This window comes from Sorex araneus, chromosome 1, assembly GCF_027595985.1.
Source record: "Sorex araneus isolate mSorAra2 chromosome 1, mSorAra2.pri, whole genome shotgun sequence".
In the NCBI taxonomy this organism is placed as follows: Eukaryota; Metazoa; Chordata; class Mammalia; order Eulipotyphla; family Soricidae; genus Sorex; species Sorex araneus.
In genome coordinates this window covers 157400399-157417149 of record NC_073302.1, presented here as the reverse complement: position 1 = coordinate 157417149, position 16751 = coordinate 157400399, and the positions used below count along the sequence as shown (strand labels likewise).

General features: G+C 40.2%; 1 protein-coding gene across 2 annotated transcripts in view; it reads right to left on the bottom strand.

Annotated features, from left to right (window-relative positions):
• Window positions 1-4195: 4195 nt before the first annotated feature.
• The window catches only part of FAM151B (family with sequence similarity 151 member B), a 36397-nt gene continuing 23841 nt past the window's right edge, over window positions 4196-16751 (bottom strand). Inside the window, exons 5-8 of one of the 2 annotated variants that reach the window (XM_055123966.1) lie at window positions 16296-16431; window positions 5781-8986; window positions 4700-5585; window positions 4196-4653 (exon numbers count right to left, since the gene is read on the bottom strand). In XM_055123966.1, coding sequence (XP_054979941.1) covers window positions 8827-8986; window positions 16296-16431 — 296 coding nt within the window. In that variant the 3' untranslated portion in view covers window positions 4196-4653; window positions 4700-5585; window positions 5781-8826. Of the gene's footprint in view, window positions 5586-5780; window positions 8987-16295; window positions 16432-16751 lie in introns of both variants that reach the window. The other variant, XM_055123965.1, reaches the window with a different exon arrangement.

Here is a 16751-nt window from a genome sequence, read left to right as displayed (position 1 = left end):
TAGGAGGTAGGGTGGAAAATGGTGACAATAGTAGAGGGAAGGTCACTCTAGTGGTGAGATTGGTGTTGGAATACTGAATGCCAGCAACAAAGGCATCAAGAACAACTTTCTAAACTGTAATTTTTAAATTAAGGGAGGGGGGAGAAAAAGAAGCCGTGGTGTATATATGGAATAGACTACAAATTAGCAGGGTACGGTGCCGCCCAGCAGGTCAACCTGTACCTGCAGGGCGAGTGCATCAGCAGCCCTGATGATGTCTTCAGGCTTCCTGATACCCCAAAATTGCCATTGTGCCTCTGGCCAGACCCCAACAATTTGGGACCAAGTTTCCTGAGAAATTAAGTGGCCAAAAGTTAGGTATGCGGGAGTCACACCCACAAACTGCCTCTAGCTCAGCTATACAAGCTCATTTATCCACCTTGCTTCAGAGACCCATAAATAAATCTCAAAAGAGATAAAAAAAAAAAAATCAGGCCATTTAAGTGCATTAATGGCCATGATTCAGAGGCTCACAAATGAATCTCAGAAAAGAGCTGCGTGCTGCAGAGATGTCTCTCCACTCTGCATCAGGCTGATTTCACCTGGGCATTTTGGAGGGGGGGGTGCAGGTGTGTCCCTCTGCTTGCCCCAAAGGAATCCCAGCAGCTGCAAAACCTCCAGAACCCAATCCCGCCAGGCTTACGGCCGACCTTCACAGGTTAGTCCTGAACCCCACAACTCATGAGAAGGAATCAATTGAAATACCCAGGTATGCGGGACTAGTAACTAAAAACTCCAGGCTTCAGGGAGTCGTGGATGGATTATCTCCCCCTATCTCCCTGCCCTTTCTGGTTCCCTGGCAGTCATACCCATGAACTGCCTCTAGGAGACATGTAAGTGCATTAATGGCCATGATTCAGAGACTCACAAATGAATCTTGGAGGACAGCAGCATGCTGCAGAGATGCCTTCATACCCCAAATACTTAAAAAAAATTTTAGAATTCCAGGAATGCTCAGCCACTTGTGTGGCCACATGACATCTCATAACAAGCATTGTATCACTGTAGCATTGTTGTCCCATTATTCATGGATTTGCTCGAGCGGGAACCAGTAATGTCTCAAAAATAAATTATGCACCTGCCTATGGGGCAGGCTTGGGTGGTGGTAGGAAAATTTGAAATAATGGTGGTGGGAAGGTGTAATGGTGGTGGGACTGGTGTTGAAATGTTGAATGCAGACAATTATTGTGAACAACTTTATAAAAATAAAATTTTAAAATTTTAAAAAAGAGGGGGGCCGGAGCGATAGCACAGCGGGTAGGGCGTTTGCCTTGCACGTGGCTGACCCGGGTTCGATCCCCGGCATCCCATATGGTCCCCCAAGCACTGCCAGGAGTAATTCCTGAGTGCAAAGCCAGGAGTAACCCCTGAGCATCGCTGGGTGTGACTCAAAAAGCAAAAAAAAAAAAAAATTTAAAAAAAGAATACTAATCAGATGTAAGAAAAGACAAAATCAGTTTTGCAGAGAGTTAAAGAAGATGGTGTCTTTGTCAGGCCCTCAACGAATCACAGAGAATCTGGGAAGTGTGCCCAGCATCAAGTAAGGATAAGGAATTTTTGAAAACTGGAAAGCAATTGATTTTCTCAATTCGTAAAACAATAGTTATAATTATACTCTTTCCCCTACAAAGGTCTAAATGGAGCATTCATTTTATACATTTCCTTTGACACTTTGGTACTGTTTAAATAGCTCAAATCACTGCATGCATTTTTTCATTAAAAATTAATAAAACAAAAATTTAAATGATTCAATAGGTTTAGACAGGAAATGGAGACTTGGACCTCCCTGAGGATGCTGAGGGGGCTTCTAAGGGCCACACCTGCCAGTGCTTGGTGCCCATGTAATGACAGGATTGTACCCAGGTTGGGGACAGGCTGGTTATGTACCTTAATCATTCTCTCTGGCCCGGTGCTTTGGCACTTTTTAAAACTTAAAGAAGCAAAGCCTTGTGTTTAGAATGATTCAAACAGAAATGGCAGTAAACATAGGCCACATGCTCCAAACATCTGGAGACAGAAACTTTCAAACCTCAGGACTCTGGATATTGAAGACCCCAAAGGCTTTTGCCCCCTTAAATCTCGATGGCGTGTATAGACGTTTACTGCATTAAAAATAAAGCTGGAAATTGGGGTAAATGTGAATTGTTTAGAAATAGCAATAAATCTATTCCATATTAGCGTACACATTTGAGGAAAACAACCACATTTTCAAAAATACATTCAGTGAGAAGAGTGAGTGGCATTGTTTCATGGTCTTCGAAAATCCCTTTTCTATTCAGCTTAATAGAAAACAGCTGATTCTCCTCTGTGCCTGCCCTCTGTTGTAATATGTTGCTTTACTGGAGACAAATGAAGAAAATATGGGTTTGCATGGACTTGTAATTGAAAGAAAGAAGTATGTGAATGCACTGCTCACATATGGTGAATATTCTTCTTTGCGGCTTTCAGCAACTTGATGCAATTTTTCTTTAAAAAGTTGGTTGAATTGTGGAGTCGGAAACCCTGCTGATGAGCTTCCATATTCTGGTAGACACATTTCATTGTTCTATTTTGCCTTCTCAATGGAATCTTTGCCCATGAAAGATTTTATAAGAGCCTGGACTATTTGTTTGGAAAATATTGATTCCTTGCATCTTTCAGATCTTGCAAATGTTAACACATTTCATCATAACACAACATATTTATGAATACTGACACCGAGGTCAGAGAAAATGTCCTTAAGTACTGGGAATTATCACTGTGACAGTAATGGCTTTGAATTTATTCAAATTTAAAATTTTCATCTACGGCCAGTTGGCCAAGAATTTTTAGGTTTTATCTTGGCAACAGATACTGTCAGCTGTTTTCTTTGAAGCAGCAAGCATGCTTTATTCATTTTTGAGAAAATATTTGACAAATAGGCAAGACTGAGTAACTGTCTTGTCTTGTCTGGTGTTTCAAAGTTATTATTTTTCCGTTTCTCCATGCAAAACGTGTCCAATTCCATAGTATAGTGGTTAGAGTACTCCCTGGCATGCAGCCAACCTGGGTCTGATTCCCAGCACGTGGTCCCCTAATCTTCACCAGGTGCAGTCCTAGAGATCCCCAGGGCCACACAGCTGACTGTGGCCCTGAAAGCCCCCAGCACCACTAGGGTGTTCCAGGTAACCCCAGCACTGCAGGGTCTGAGCAGCAGCTCATTCTCAGGCCCTGCCACTGAACCAATGGCCAGTGAGCCACAAATTGCAGGTGAAGCCCCTGACCTCTTGAGAACTGCTTGGGGGCACAACTCACCCCACAAATGTCTAGTTTGCAACAAGTGTTATTATTTTAGACAACTTCTGACTTTCAATATACAGCGGGATTATTCTAACTCCCATTTTGTAATATTAAATAAAAAGATATGTACTTAGGAAAATACATTGCCTAAAATGAATTTTGCTGAATCACTGACGATATTCTTGTCTTTTTTCCTTCCTAATGTACATGACAGTGAAGAATAGGCTTGCTAGCTAATGTGGTGGAATTAATTCGTACCAAGGCTTCAACAATTTTGCCATAATTGTAAATGTCAGTGGTGAGATGGGCAAATCTCATTATTTGTGGAAGTGTTAGTTTCACCACTAATTATTACAGAAGGGTTCGGACCTCAGGTAGCTTTTTTTTTTTTCTTTTTGCGTCACATGGAAGATGCTCAGGAATTAGTCCTGGCTCTGCACTCAGAAACTACTCCCAGCAGTGCTCGGGGGACCATATGGGATGCTGGGGATCAAACCCAGTTGGCCACATGCAAGGCAAACACTGTACCTGCTGTATTATCGCTCTGGCCCTCAGGTAGCTTCTAAGGGTGTCTCTGAGCAGTGGGAAAGATTTGTGGGCCATGGCGCAAGATCAACTGGTCTTCAAGAATTAGAGGTGCGTTTGCCTTGCATGCGGCCGACCTGGGTTCGATTCCCAGCATCACATATGGTCCCCTGAGTACGGCCAGGGGTAATTCCTGAGTACAGAGCCAGGAGTGACCCCTGAGCATCGTTAGGTGTGACCCAAAAAAAAGCAAAAAAAAAAAAAAGAATTAGAGGTGCCATCTATCCATTCATACACCCGCCTGCCCATCCACCCATCCAACTGCCTGTCCACCCATGAATTTGTTAAGGGCCTATTCTGACCAGGCATCATATAAAAATGAGAAATTTATTGATCTTACACATCACAGTTGAGGAAGAAATACAAATCTGTGAAATAAATTCTAGCAGAGAACATGTGACAGGAGAAAGCCCACAAGTCCACTTGGTGAAGTCACAACCCTTTTTTTTTTTTTTTGCGTCACACCTGGAGATGCACAGGGGTTAGTTCTGGTTATACACTCAGGAATTACTCCTGGTGGTGCTCAGGGGACCATATGGGATGCTGGGATTCGAACCTGGGTCGGCCATGTGCAAGGCAAACGCCTTACCCGCTGTGCTATCGCTCCAGCCCCGAAGTCACAACCCTTTAGGTAGAGGTCAACATATTCTGTTTAGAGGCCATGAATTTCTGACCCAGATTATTTAAATTTGCTTTTCTTTTTATTTTTTTGAGATGCCAGGGATCAAACCTACAGCTTGACATTTGTAAGTCAAGTGCTCTCCTACTGAGCTATATTCTCGCCCCCCACCCCCCGAAAAATTAGCTCATGACTGACAATGTAGCAAAAAACTCATACCAAGATTTGAACTCATTCCATTCTGTCACCACAAGAGAGGGATAAGTAAGAAAAGGACACTGACAAATCTTATTGACGATCCTACAGCAGCAGCCAAACCCAAATCAGCTTTTGAATTTTATTAGATTGGTCCCTTTTGAGAGTAGAAACGCAGAAATAAGACTCTCTGAAGAGCAGTTGTCTTTAAACCCTGCCTGCTTTCTTTCTGCTCTGATGGTGGAGTTGATGAGTAATTTTACTGTATATGAAATAATTGGAAAAAAATGGGGTAAAGTAACACTTAATTGGGGTTGGCTACACTTGATGGTAGTCAGAGCTTACTTCTGGCTCTCTGTCCAGGAAGTACTCCTTCTGGGACTCAGTTTACCATAGGGGTGACAGGAATCAAATCCAGTTCAGCCATGTGCAAGACAAATGCCCTCCCAGCTAGCTGTACTATCACCCCAGCCCCATTCCTTTGAGTACTGAAAGCAAGCGACATGAAAAAAAAAAAATGATATATGCCTGCCAAGGAGGCAGGCTGGGAAGTTGGAGGAAACCTGAGACATTGGTAGAGAGAAGGGCATGCTGGCGTTGGGATTGGTGTTGGAACTTTGTTTGCCTTAAAAAAAATTATTATAAACAACTTCGTAAATCACAGTGTGTCAATAAAACTTAAGAAAAAAAAACAATAGAGGGCTTGAGAGATAGGACAGTTGGCAAGGGAGGCACTTGTTTTGCATGCACCTGGTCTGGGTTTGATCCCCGGCACTACATATGGACCCAAAGCACCACCTGAGCTCCGTCCCAGCAAGCACCTTGCACACTCTACAATCTCTCCAGTTCCCAGTCCAGCCATTTGAGCCATTTATCCAACCACGATCACCTTTTTTTTTTTTTTTTTTTTTGGTTTTTGGGTCACACCCGGCGATGCACAGGGGTTACTCCTGGCTCTTCACTCAGGAATTACCCCTGGCGGTGCTCAGGGGACCATGTGGGACACTGGGATTCGAACCTGGGTCGGCCGCGTGCAAGGCAAACGCCCTACCCGCTGTGCTATTGCTCCAGCCCCCACGATCACCTTTTTTAACATTCAACTACTTTTCTTGCATTGACTCATGAATTTATGAATAGAAGTAGATTTGCAGACTTGGGTAGACACAACATTCAAATTACCAGTTGAGAGTTACAGCATTTAAATTCACTAGGTATTTAGTTTTTTAAATGACAAGAACAAAAATTAAAAATCATAGCTCCAACAATCTGTTCTGAATAACTTTTAACAATTTCCCACTGGATTTATAAATACAGATGTAGATAATCATCAATTACAACACTTTGTACAGGGTCATACATGTCTCATTGTAGTATTGAGACCTCTGACTGTTTGAACAATTGGGTCTTGTACTGAAAAATTATCTTCCCTGCCAGGCTTGGGAACCAGACCTCAGATATTATAGGATCTCAATATGTATACATTAGCTCCAAGATTCTGGAGGTGAATTTGGTATTTCATAACCACTTACATATTTTGTGCTTTTTTTCTCCATATATATATTGAACTTTCCCCCCAGATATATATATATAAATGCACATGACATACAGCTTTATATAAATATAATACATCTGTTTTACATCCTGTATTATGTTTTAACATCTTCCCAGGTTAATAAATGTATATTTTCTTAGTCCACATATGTGAGCAGTATTTAATAGCAAAATTGTAGTTTCCTTCAAGACTATTGTCTATTTTTAACTGCGTTGATATATTTTTTTTTAGTTTATAAAAGTTCTTCACAGACTCTGTGTATGAAGTCTTTTGTTAGACCTATTAATGGTGCATTTTAATGAGAAGTTAAAATTTTGATGAGTCCCATTAATTTTTTTAATAATGTTTTTTGTACTACAATACATTGCTGCCTTGGGGACTAGAGAAGACAAAGAGTAAGAAATGTCTTACAATTTTGTATCAATTACATCTCAACAAGTCTGTTAAAATAAAAATATAATTGCATACTCTAATGTCATAAAAATATTCTACCCTAATCACTTCTAAATGCTATATAGTTTTAGCTTTTACATTTAGACCTAAGATCCAACTCTACTATTTGAGCATGGTGAGAAGTATCACTCAATGTTATTTCTTTCCACCGGATATTCATCATAATTTCATATATTAGCAGGATAATTTTTTTAATTCTCATAAATGTTATTCCCCATAACAGTCTAGACCATACCTTTAGAACTTTCTCTTGGTGACAACATGATACTTAGTTGGTAAACTTCTCATTATAAAATATCATTGCCTAAAGATGATAGTTTTTAAAATATTACCAAAGGGAATATAATCAAGCAGTAAAAATATTCCAGAAAAAATGAATTTTAATCCAAATGTCATCAAAATGCAGTTTATTTATAAATTCAACTCTCTAGCAGTACTGCAGTTCACTTTTAAGAGAAGGAATGCTTTATAAAAGGTCTTGATAGAGCACTTTGCAATAATGTTGAGTTTAATAGATTATAGGATAAGGCATTCATTTAACATGAAGAGGTACTTTTTTGTTGCTGTGTTTTGATTTTGTTTGGGGGTGTCACCCAGCTGTGCTTACTGCTGGCTCTGGACTCAGGGACCACCCTTGGTGGGGCTCAGGGAACCATGGATGGTGCTGAAGACCAAACTGGGGTTGGTAGCATGCAAAGCAAGTATCTTAACCCCAGCCCCAGGAGGTGTTTTTAAAATTCTGGTACCAGAACCTGACCTGAATAAAGGTGGTGCTTCGAAACAAAACTTGTTCAGGCGACATATTATAAAGATTAAAATTTTGCTCTCCCATGGTATTTTGCTCAGAAGAAAAGATACTATGTAGAAACAAAGAATTCCAAAACTGTCTGTTGTCAGTATGCTTCCTAACAATATGAAAATTCTAGGTTCAGCTAACATGTATTGTTTTCAATGAAATGGATTTGATTCTGTCATGAGAAAACAAACCACTTTACAAGCAGTTTTGATGCCTTTCTCGCTCTCTTGCTCTCTCTCTTTTTTTCCTTTTTGTTTTTGGGCCACACAGGGCAGTGTTCTGGGCTGCACCAGCTCTCCCCTCCAGGCCCACTGAGGCTTTGCTCCAGGACCACGTGGTGCTAGGATGGCCTATGTTCCCAGCCCCTCAGCCCAACCCTCTCACTCTTTTGTAGTTCTGAAAAAAAAAGTTCTTTAGTAGGTACCATGTTTATGAAATGTCTGTACTATAAGTATCAACAAAATTTGACTTATACCTGTACTATAACACATGGATTCTTTTGACTACATTTAATATATCTTGTTCTTAAAGGGTTATGATGTATCAATTTTACTAATTGTTAGGGTAAGTATTTTGTTATTAGACTAGGTCCACAAAAATATAGTTTTAAATTGTTTTTGTTTTGGGCCACACCTAGTTGTGCTCAAGGTTTACTCCTGGCTCTGCACTCAGGGATTACTCCTGGCAGGACCCAGGGAACCATATGAGGTGCTGGGATCAAGCCTGGGTCAACCACATGCAAGGCAGGCATCCAAATCATGGTACAGTCACTCCAGTTCCTTGTTTCTAAAACTTTTAATATTGTATTATAAGGGACTGGAGAGATGGTATAGCAGTTAAGGCCTTGCATTCAGCCAACCCTGGCCCAATTCCAGGTACCCCATATGGTCCTAAGAACCCAACCAGGAGTGAACCCTTAGTGCTCTGAGCATTGCCAGGTATAGTCCAAAAACCAAACCAAAAATAGAATACTGCATTATAAGGACATAGGTCAAATAGAATCAAGTATTTTTCATTTAGTTTTATTTATTTATTTTTGCTTTTTAGGTCACACCCGGCATTGCACAAGGGCTATTCCTGGTTCTGCACTCAGAATTATTCCTGCCGGTGCTCAGGGGACCATATAGGATGCTGGGGATCGAACCTAGGTCAGCCGTGTGCAAGGCAACCGCCCTCCCCACTGTGCTATTGCTCCAGCCCCAGAATCAAGTATTTTTGATTGGATGAATTGGCACATCATTTATTATCATTTATATATAAGCTAATACAGACTGAAGCAAAGAAGGATTATGAAACTAAAAACATCTGAAATAATTTAGGAAAATCTTCTCAGCAATGAACTTTGATTCCAATGGCTTTTTTAAATTCATGATTTTGTGGTTCCAAAAGGTCATAGAAAACTTGTTTTTGGTTAAAATGGCTTCTAATGTAAAGCAAATCTTCAATGGAATACTTATCATCTTTTCCAGTCCAAATAGTTAGGCTGTACCTGTATTAAAAAGGAAAACCAGTTACATGGTTAAACGTTAAAGAGGTGATACAGGGATGAAGAATTTCAACTTCCCCAAATAGTTACTCTAGTTTTTCCTAACCCAACTTCACATATAAATCACTGTATCATTGTCATCCCGTTGTTCATCGATTTGCTCCAGTAAGTGGGCACCAGTAACGTCTCCATTAGTGCCTGTTGCGTGCTAGTATAGCTGGATGGTGTATTGGGGGCTCTTTCAGGATCAGGGGAATGAGGACCATTGTTGTTACTGTTTTTGGCATACGAGTACGCCACAGGTAGCTTGCCAGGCTCTGCCATGCACACATATAGATAAAAACCTTAACTGGCAATGGCAGAACTCTCTTTTCTTGTGTCATTCCTTCATCAACACAAAGAAACTACAAAGGGAAAAAAAATTCATAGAACTATTTTCTAAATTAGGAAAACTGCTGTATCTGAGACTGTGTGGATGTTAAATGGCTTTAGAAGCCTAGGCCAGTAGCACTCAAAAATGGGTTAAATTTTAGACAAATGGATGGTGGAGACTATGTTGCTAACCAATGAATCTGCCCCTCCCACAAACACTGCAGCTCTCAATTTCTTCAGTGGCCTGGTCCAAGTCAAAGACCTACCAGGAATGTCAGTGATATTCGTATTCACACACAAGTGACTTGGCTTTCTCTCTTTCTTTTTTTTTCTTTTTTAATTATTTTTTGCTTTTTGGGTCACACCCGGCGATGCACAGGAGTTTCTCCTGGCTCATGCACTCAGGAATTACTCCTGGTGGTGCTTGGAGGACCATATGGGATGCTAGGAATCTAACCCGGTCGGCCACGTGCGAGGCAAATGCCCTACCCGCTGTGCTTTCACTCCAGCCCTGGCTTTCTCTCTTTAAAGAAAAAAAAAATTTAATTTGTTTATGTGGTCTTGGGGCTATACCCAGCAGTTTTCAGGGCTTACTTCTGGCTCGGTGCTCAGGGATCACTCTTTGGAGGGCTTGAGGGACCACAAGAGGTACCAGAGATCTAACCCAGGTCAGCCGTGTGCAAGGCAAGCACCCTCCCCACTGTGCTATCTCTGTCCCCTAAACATTTCTTTTAATTTCACCTTGATTTGCAATATGGTAGGTTTTTGTGCAATCCACAATCCAACCCCTCCCCCTCTCCTCGGGAGTGTCCGCTTCCTTCCCCCACTGTCCCTGACACTTCCTCTTCCCCCACCCCAATGTCTCTCTGCCATGGGAAGCTCAGTTCTCAGATTCTGTTGCCCTTGGCCCCTCATTGCTCCCTTACTATGTTTTTTGTAGTAACTCCATACATAAGAGATCACTCTGTATCTGTCCCTTCCTTCTGGCTGGCTGTCAGCATGATATCCTTGAGTTTGACCTAGCTTTATCTTCTGGGTTTTTGTTTTTGTTATTATTTTTTTTGGTATGAGAATACAAGAAATATTGTGATGTCACAAAAATGCCAAATAGACTCAACTCAGATGCATTTCAGGAGTTGAAAAGTCAACGAGTCCACAATCTATGCAGATTTATCAAGGGTGTACAAATAAACTAGATTTTAATGTTATTTAAATCACAAATATTCTCTACTTCTGGTACCATCACTCCTAATATCATCACTTCTGTTGCAGTAGTGTCTGGGGAAAGGCAAAGCTGTTAAACAGTCTGATATTTCTTTTTCTTCCCAGACACATGTCAGAATGCAGGAGGAAAGAGCTAAAGCATTTCCTTCTAAAATGATAAGGAGGAACTGTCTCACCGATATCCACATTCTTGTTACAGTGACACATTCCTGCCCTTCAGGATGGTGACGCATGGAATGTAACAGAAGAAATTAGCTCTATTTTGTTCCACAGCAAATAAACACCTTTTAAACTACAACTGAGAATACAGGGAAAGGGGAAACAAGAATCGGGTTTGAATGCTCTATTTTCTGCTGAAATTGCAGCTTTGTTACTCCACTGGTGCACCATGCTGACAAACCTTGTGAAAGAGACACAGAGAGAACCTTTCAGGTTCAAGGATGAGTCTCCCAGATTTTGCCTCTTTTAATCCTTGCTCTGTTTCACTGAAACTGAAATAGGAAAAATTAAATTGCCTAAGGGAATCTTAAATTGTATGCATTCAGGTTAATTCTCAGCTTTTATTTTTTATTTGTTGATTTTTGGGCTACACCCTGCAATGCTCAGGGCTTACTCCTGGCCCTGGGCTCAGGGATCAATTTTACCCCTTGTATGATCTCCCTAGCCCCTCAGCTTTCATTTTCAAGCCCCCTTCTTTAATTGTGAAAAAGTGTAAAATGCATATAAGTATAAAAGTACACTCTGAATAAATCAACACAAAATGAACACCAGTGTAACCAGGACACAAATCTAGAAAGTGGACCTGGCCAACAACACAGGTAAAAGCACTGTGTCCCAGCACTGCCCCACTGCCCCGCCTGACACTGTCCTCCCAATGTGACACGTGGGATATATGTCCACTTCATGACTGCCTTCAATGCACTCCTAACAATGCAGCTTACATATGGACTGACAATAAATCGCATCTAAATGGAGCCAGAGACAAGACAAGGATGCCCACTCTCACCACTCCTCTTCAATATAGTACTGGAAGTACTTGCGATAGCTATTATACAAGAAAAAGAGATTAAGGGCATCCAGATAGGAAAGGAAGAAATCAAACTCTCACTATTTGCAGACGACATGATACTATATCTAGAGAAGCCTAAAACCTCTACTAAGAAACTCTTAGAAACAATAGACTTATACAGTAAAGTTGCAGGCTACAAAATCAATACCCAAAAATCCATGGCCTTCATATATGCAAACAATGAGGCAGAGGAAAGGGACATGAAAAAAGCAATCCCATTCACAATTGTGCCCCAGAAAATCAAGTACCTCGGAATCAGCTTAACCAAGGAAGTAAAAGACCTTTACAAAGAAAACTACAAAACGCTACTCCATGAAATCAAAGAGGACATGAGGAAATGGAAACATATACCCTGCTCGTGGATAGGGAGAATCAATGTTGTCAAAATGGCAATACTCCCTAAAGCATTATACAGATTCAATGCGATCCCTATAAGTATACCCATGACATTCTTCAAAGAAATGGATCAAGCAATCCTAAAATTCATATGGAATAACAAACGTCCAAGGATAGCTAAAACAATTCTTGGGAAAAAGATGATGGGAGGCATCACCCTCCCCAACCTCAATCTTTACTACAAAGCAGTAACAATTAAAACAGCATGGTACTGGAACAAAGGCAGAGCCGTAGACCAATGGAATAGGGTGGAATATCCCTACACACAACCCCAAATGTATGATCACCTAATCTTTGATAAGGGAGCAAGAGATGTGAAGTGGAGCAAGGAAAGCCTCTTTAACAAATGGTGCTGGCACAACTGGACAACCACATGCAAAAAAATGGGTTTAGACCTTGACCTGACACCATGCACAAAAGTCAGATCAAAATGGATTAAAGACCTCAACATTAGACCACAAACCATAAGGTACATTGAAGACAAGGTCGGCAAAACCCTCCACGATATTGAAGATAAAGGTATCTTCAAAGGTGACACGGAACTAAGCAATCTAGTAAAAACAGAGATCAACAAATGGGACTACATTAAACTAAAAAGCTTCTGCACCGCAAGATATACAGTGACCAGAATACAAAGACTATCCACAGAATGGGAAAGGATATTTACACAATACCCATCAGATAAGGGGTTGATATCAATGGTATATAAAGCACTGGTTGAACTCTACAAAAAGAAAACATCCAACCCCATCAAAAAATGGGGCGAAGAAATGAACAGAAACTTTACCAAGGAAGAAATACGAATGGCCAAAAGGCACATGAAAAAGTGCTCTGCATCACTAATCATCATAGAGATGCAGATCAAAACAACCATGAGATACCACCTCACACCACAGAGACTGGCACACATCCAAAAGAACAAAAGCAACCGCTGTTGGAGAGGATGTGGGGAGAAAGGGACCCTTCTACACTGCTGGTGGGAATGCCGGCTAGTTCAGCCCTTTTGGAAAACAGTATGGACGATTCTCAGAAAACTAGAGGTTGAGCTCCCATTTGACCCAGCAATACCACTGCTGGGAATATATCCCAGAGAGGCAAAAAAGTACAATTGAAACAACATCTGCACATGTATGTTCATCGCAGCACTGTTTACAATAGCCAGAATCTGGAAAAAACCCGAATGCCCCAAAACGGATGACTGGTTGAGGAAACTTTGGTACATCTATACAATGGAATACTATGCAGCTGTTAGAAAAAAGGAAGTCAAGAATTTTGTAGTTAAGTGGATGGGCATGAAAAGTTTCATGCTGAGTGAAATGAGTCAGAAAGAGAGAGACAGACATAGAAAGACTGCACTCATCTATGGTATATAGAATATCAGAGTGGGAGACTAATACCCAAGAACTGTAGAAATAAGTACCAGGAAGTTGACCCCATGGCTTCGCGGCTGGCCTCACGTTCCGGGGAAAGGGCAACTCAGAGAAGCGATCACACCAACTACATTGTAGTTGAAGGCCATGTGGGGGAAGGGAGTTGCGGGCTGAATGAGGGCTAGAGACTGAGCACAGCGGCCACTCAACACCTTTATTGCAAACCACAACAGCTAATTCGAGAGAGAACAGAATGAATGCCCTGCCACAGTGGCAGGGTGGGGTGGGGGGGAGATGGGATTGGGGAGGGTGGGAGGGACGCTGGGTTTACGGGTGGTGGAGAATGGGCACTGGTGAAGGGATGGGTTCCCGAACTTTGTATGAGGGAAGTATAAGCACAAAAGTGTATAAATCTGTAACTGTACCCTCACGGTGATTCTCTAATTAAAATTAAATAAATTATAAAAAAAAATTACCCTGGTGAAGGGATGAATGTTGGAGCATTGTATGTCTGAAATGCAGTCATCAACAATTTTGTAATGCTCTATCTCATGGTGATTCAATTAAATAAATAAGTAAAGTCTAAAAAAAAATAATAAATAAATAAAATAAATGGAGCCAGAGGCATATTTTTTTGTTGTGCTTCTTTTTCTCAATAACTCCTTTTAAGTTTATCCAAATTCAAATGTAGCTGCAGCTTACTTACTGCCTTTGGATAACAGTTTAGGAGTACCTACTGAAGTTAAAAATGTGACAGCCCCTTTACCTGGAAATTTGATTTCAAGCAATTCCCTTCCAACAAAACCTTTATAAATGCATAATATGGACCAGTATTTGTATGTAAAAATTATTTTCCCCTTTTTTGGGGGGGGTTGGGCCACACCTGGCAGTGATCAGCTTACTCCTGGCTCTGCACTAGGGGATCACTCCTGTGGGCTCATGGAACAATATGGGGTGCCAGGGATGGAACTCAGGTCAGCTGCATGCAAAGCAAACACCCTGCCTGCTGTACTATTACTCCAACTCCCAATAAATCTATCCTTCAAACATAAATTTATCTGAAGGATATAGTAGAAATTAAAAGAAATGATAAACCATTTTAGGCATTAGTAATAAAACAAATTTTAAAATCTGAACCAAGTGAACAGTTTTCCAGGAAAACAGTGACTCAAACTTGGTACCTAAAGTCAGGCTGAAATAGATCACATCATATAAGAGACAGAAAACTAGTACCAGTCAAGCTCATCTCCAAATTACCCCGGTGTAGATGATTTCACTGCTAAGTTTACCAAAACTCAACTCCATGCCATGTCTATGTTGTTTTTAATATTACAGAACACATGTAAACATGCAAATGTTTCTTTTCTTTAAGAAAATGCAATGTACCTTGTATTCATAAAGGTATAAAGGTATTTATAAAAGTATTTATAAAGGTATATTTTTTAAATTTTTAATTTAATTTTAAAATTTTTTATTTTTTATTTTTTTTAATTAGTGAGTCACTGTGAGGTACAGTTACAGGCTTACAGATGTTCGTGCTTGCTTTTCAGTCATACAATGATCGAGTAACCATCCCTCCACCAGTGCCCATTTTCCACCACCAATGGTCCCAGCATCCCCCCCTGCCCATTCCCTCCACCCCACCCCACCTCTGTGGCAGGACATTCCTAAAGGTATATTTTTCTGGATGATTTGTGAAAACTATTTTGTTGAAATTCTTTAAATTTGCCTGACATTTACTCAGGATATCTTACCAAAATATTCCTATATTTATATACCAAAATTTCCTTCTATAGATCTTAGATTGTGTGTTTTACTAAGAAAGTCTGAAACTATATTTAAAAATCTATATTTAAATATGGTCTGAAACTGTATTTAAAAATCTGATTTTTATATGTGTTTAATATTTGATGCTGAAGTCTTTAACTCAGCATTCCTCTGAAATAAGTTTCAGAGGAAAGATTTATTTTCTTGGTGGTGTTGGATTCTGGACCATAGAAGCTGTGGTCAGGGGCTCTTCCTGGCTCTGTGTTTAGGGATCATCCCTTGCAAAGCTCAGAGAACCATATGTGGTGCCAGGGAATCAAACTTCAGTGGGACACATACAAGACAAGTGCTAAACCCTTGTACTGTGTCTTTGGCCTTGAAGGAAGGATTAAGGAAAGCCACCAGTTTTGGTTTTTTTCTACATTGTTAGTACATTGTTCCAACACCAGTTATTGAATTTTTGTTACAATGGTTTGAAATCTCAACTTTTTTCTATACTAACTCCCACGAGAGATAAAGACATTCTCTGTTTTCCTATTGTCTTACTGATTAACAACAGAGCATCAAAACTGTTTCAATGACTCCACCTTCAAATTTCAATATTTAATGATGGCAAAACTAATTCTTATAGGACTGGAATGTGGGGGGCCATGAACTACTGGGGATCAACCAGTACAAGTTAGACACATACAAATTATAATGGCCTTGTGCAAGTTAGATGTGTGCTCTACCTTTAAGCTATCTCCTTGCCCAAAACTAATTTTTATTACAAATGAAAAATTGTATAAGGAAAACACTTCTGACATTATCCAACAATTCAGAGTAATAGGTTTTACCCACTTACAACTCTTTGTGACTATATGATGTAATGAGGAAAAAAGATAATCATTTACTAGGCAGCCACGACATGCAAAAACTTTTCTGAAGGATATGTGAAAGCTGTGACATTAAGAAAATTAAGGTTGGCGGAGAAACTTTAATCCAGAGTTCATGTGCTACAGAATCAGCTTCCTATCTTTCTCTCTCATAGTGTTCTTCAGGTATCAGCTTTCACCTCCTCCTACGTGCTTCCCACACATCCACGTGCACACATTATATTATTAACCTTACATACCTGTTTGATTTCTCTAGCAGCCAAAGTAACTGAGAATAAGATTGACTGAGTAATGCTGCTCTCACGGGAAATGTTACAGGTTGATTTAGTTCACTGCATATATATTCCATTTCCTTCACCATTGTCCAACTGTAACCTGAAGTAAAAAAGTAGTTCAATTTATTTTATTGGAAACCTAAAAGTGAGTTAAGTGAAAAACTAAATTACACATGAATAGGTAAATTCATAAGGAATTCATAAAAATTTTCATTTGGATTTAGAGTGAATTAAAATACCACTTAATGGAAGAATATTTTGAGTGAAAAATGTAGATAAAAATTTAATCTAGCTGGGCTGGAGCAATAGCACAGTGGATAGGGCATTTGCTTTGCATGCAGCCGACCCGGGTTCGATTCCCAGCATCACACATGGTTCCTGAGGTTTTATTTGATGTAAATATAATGTTAAAATTTGATG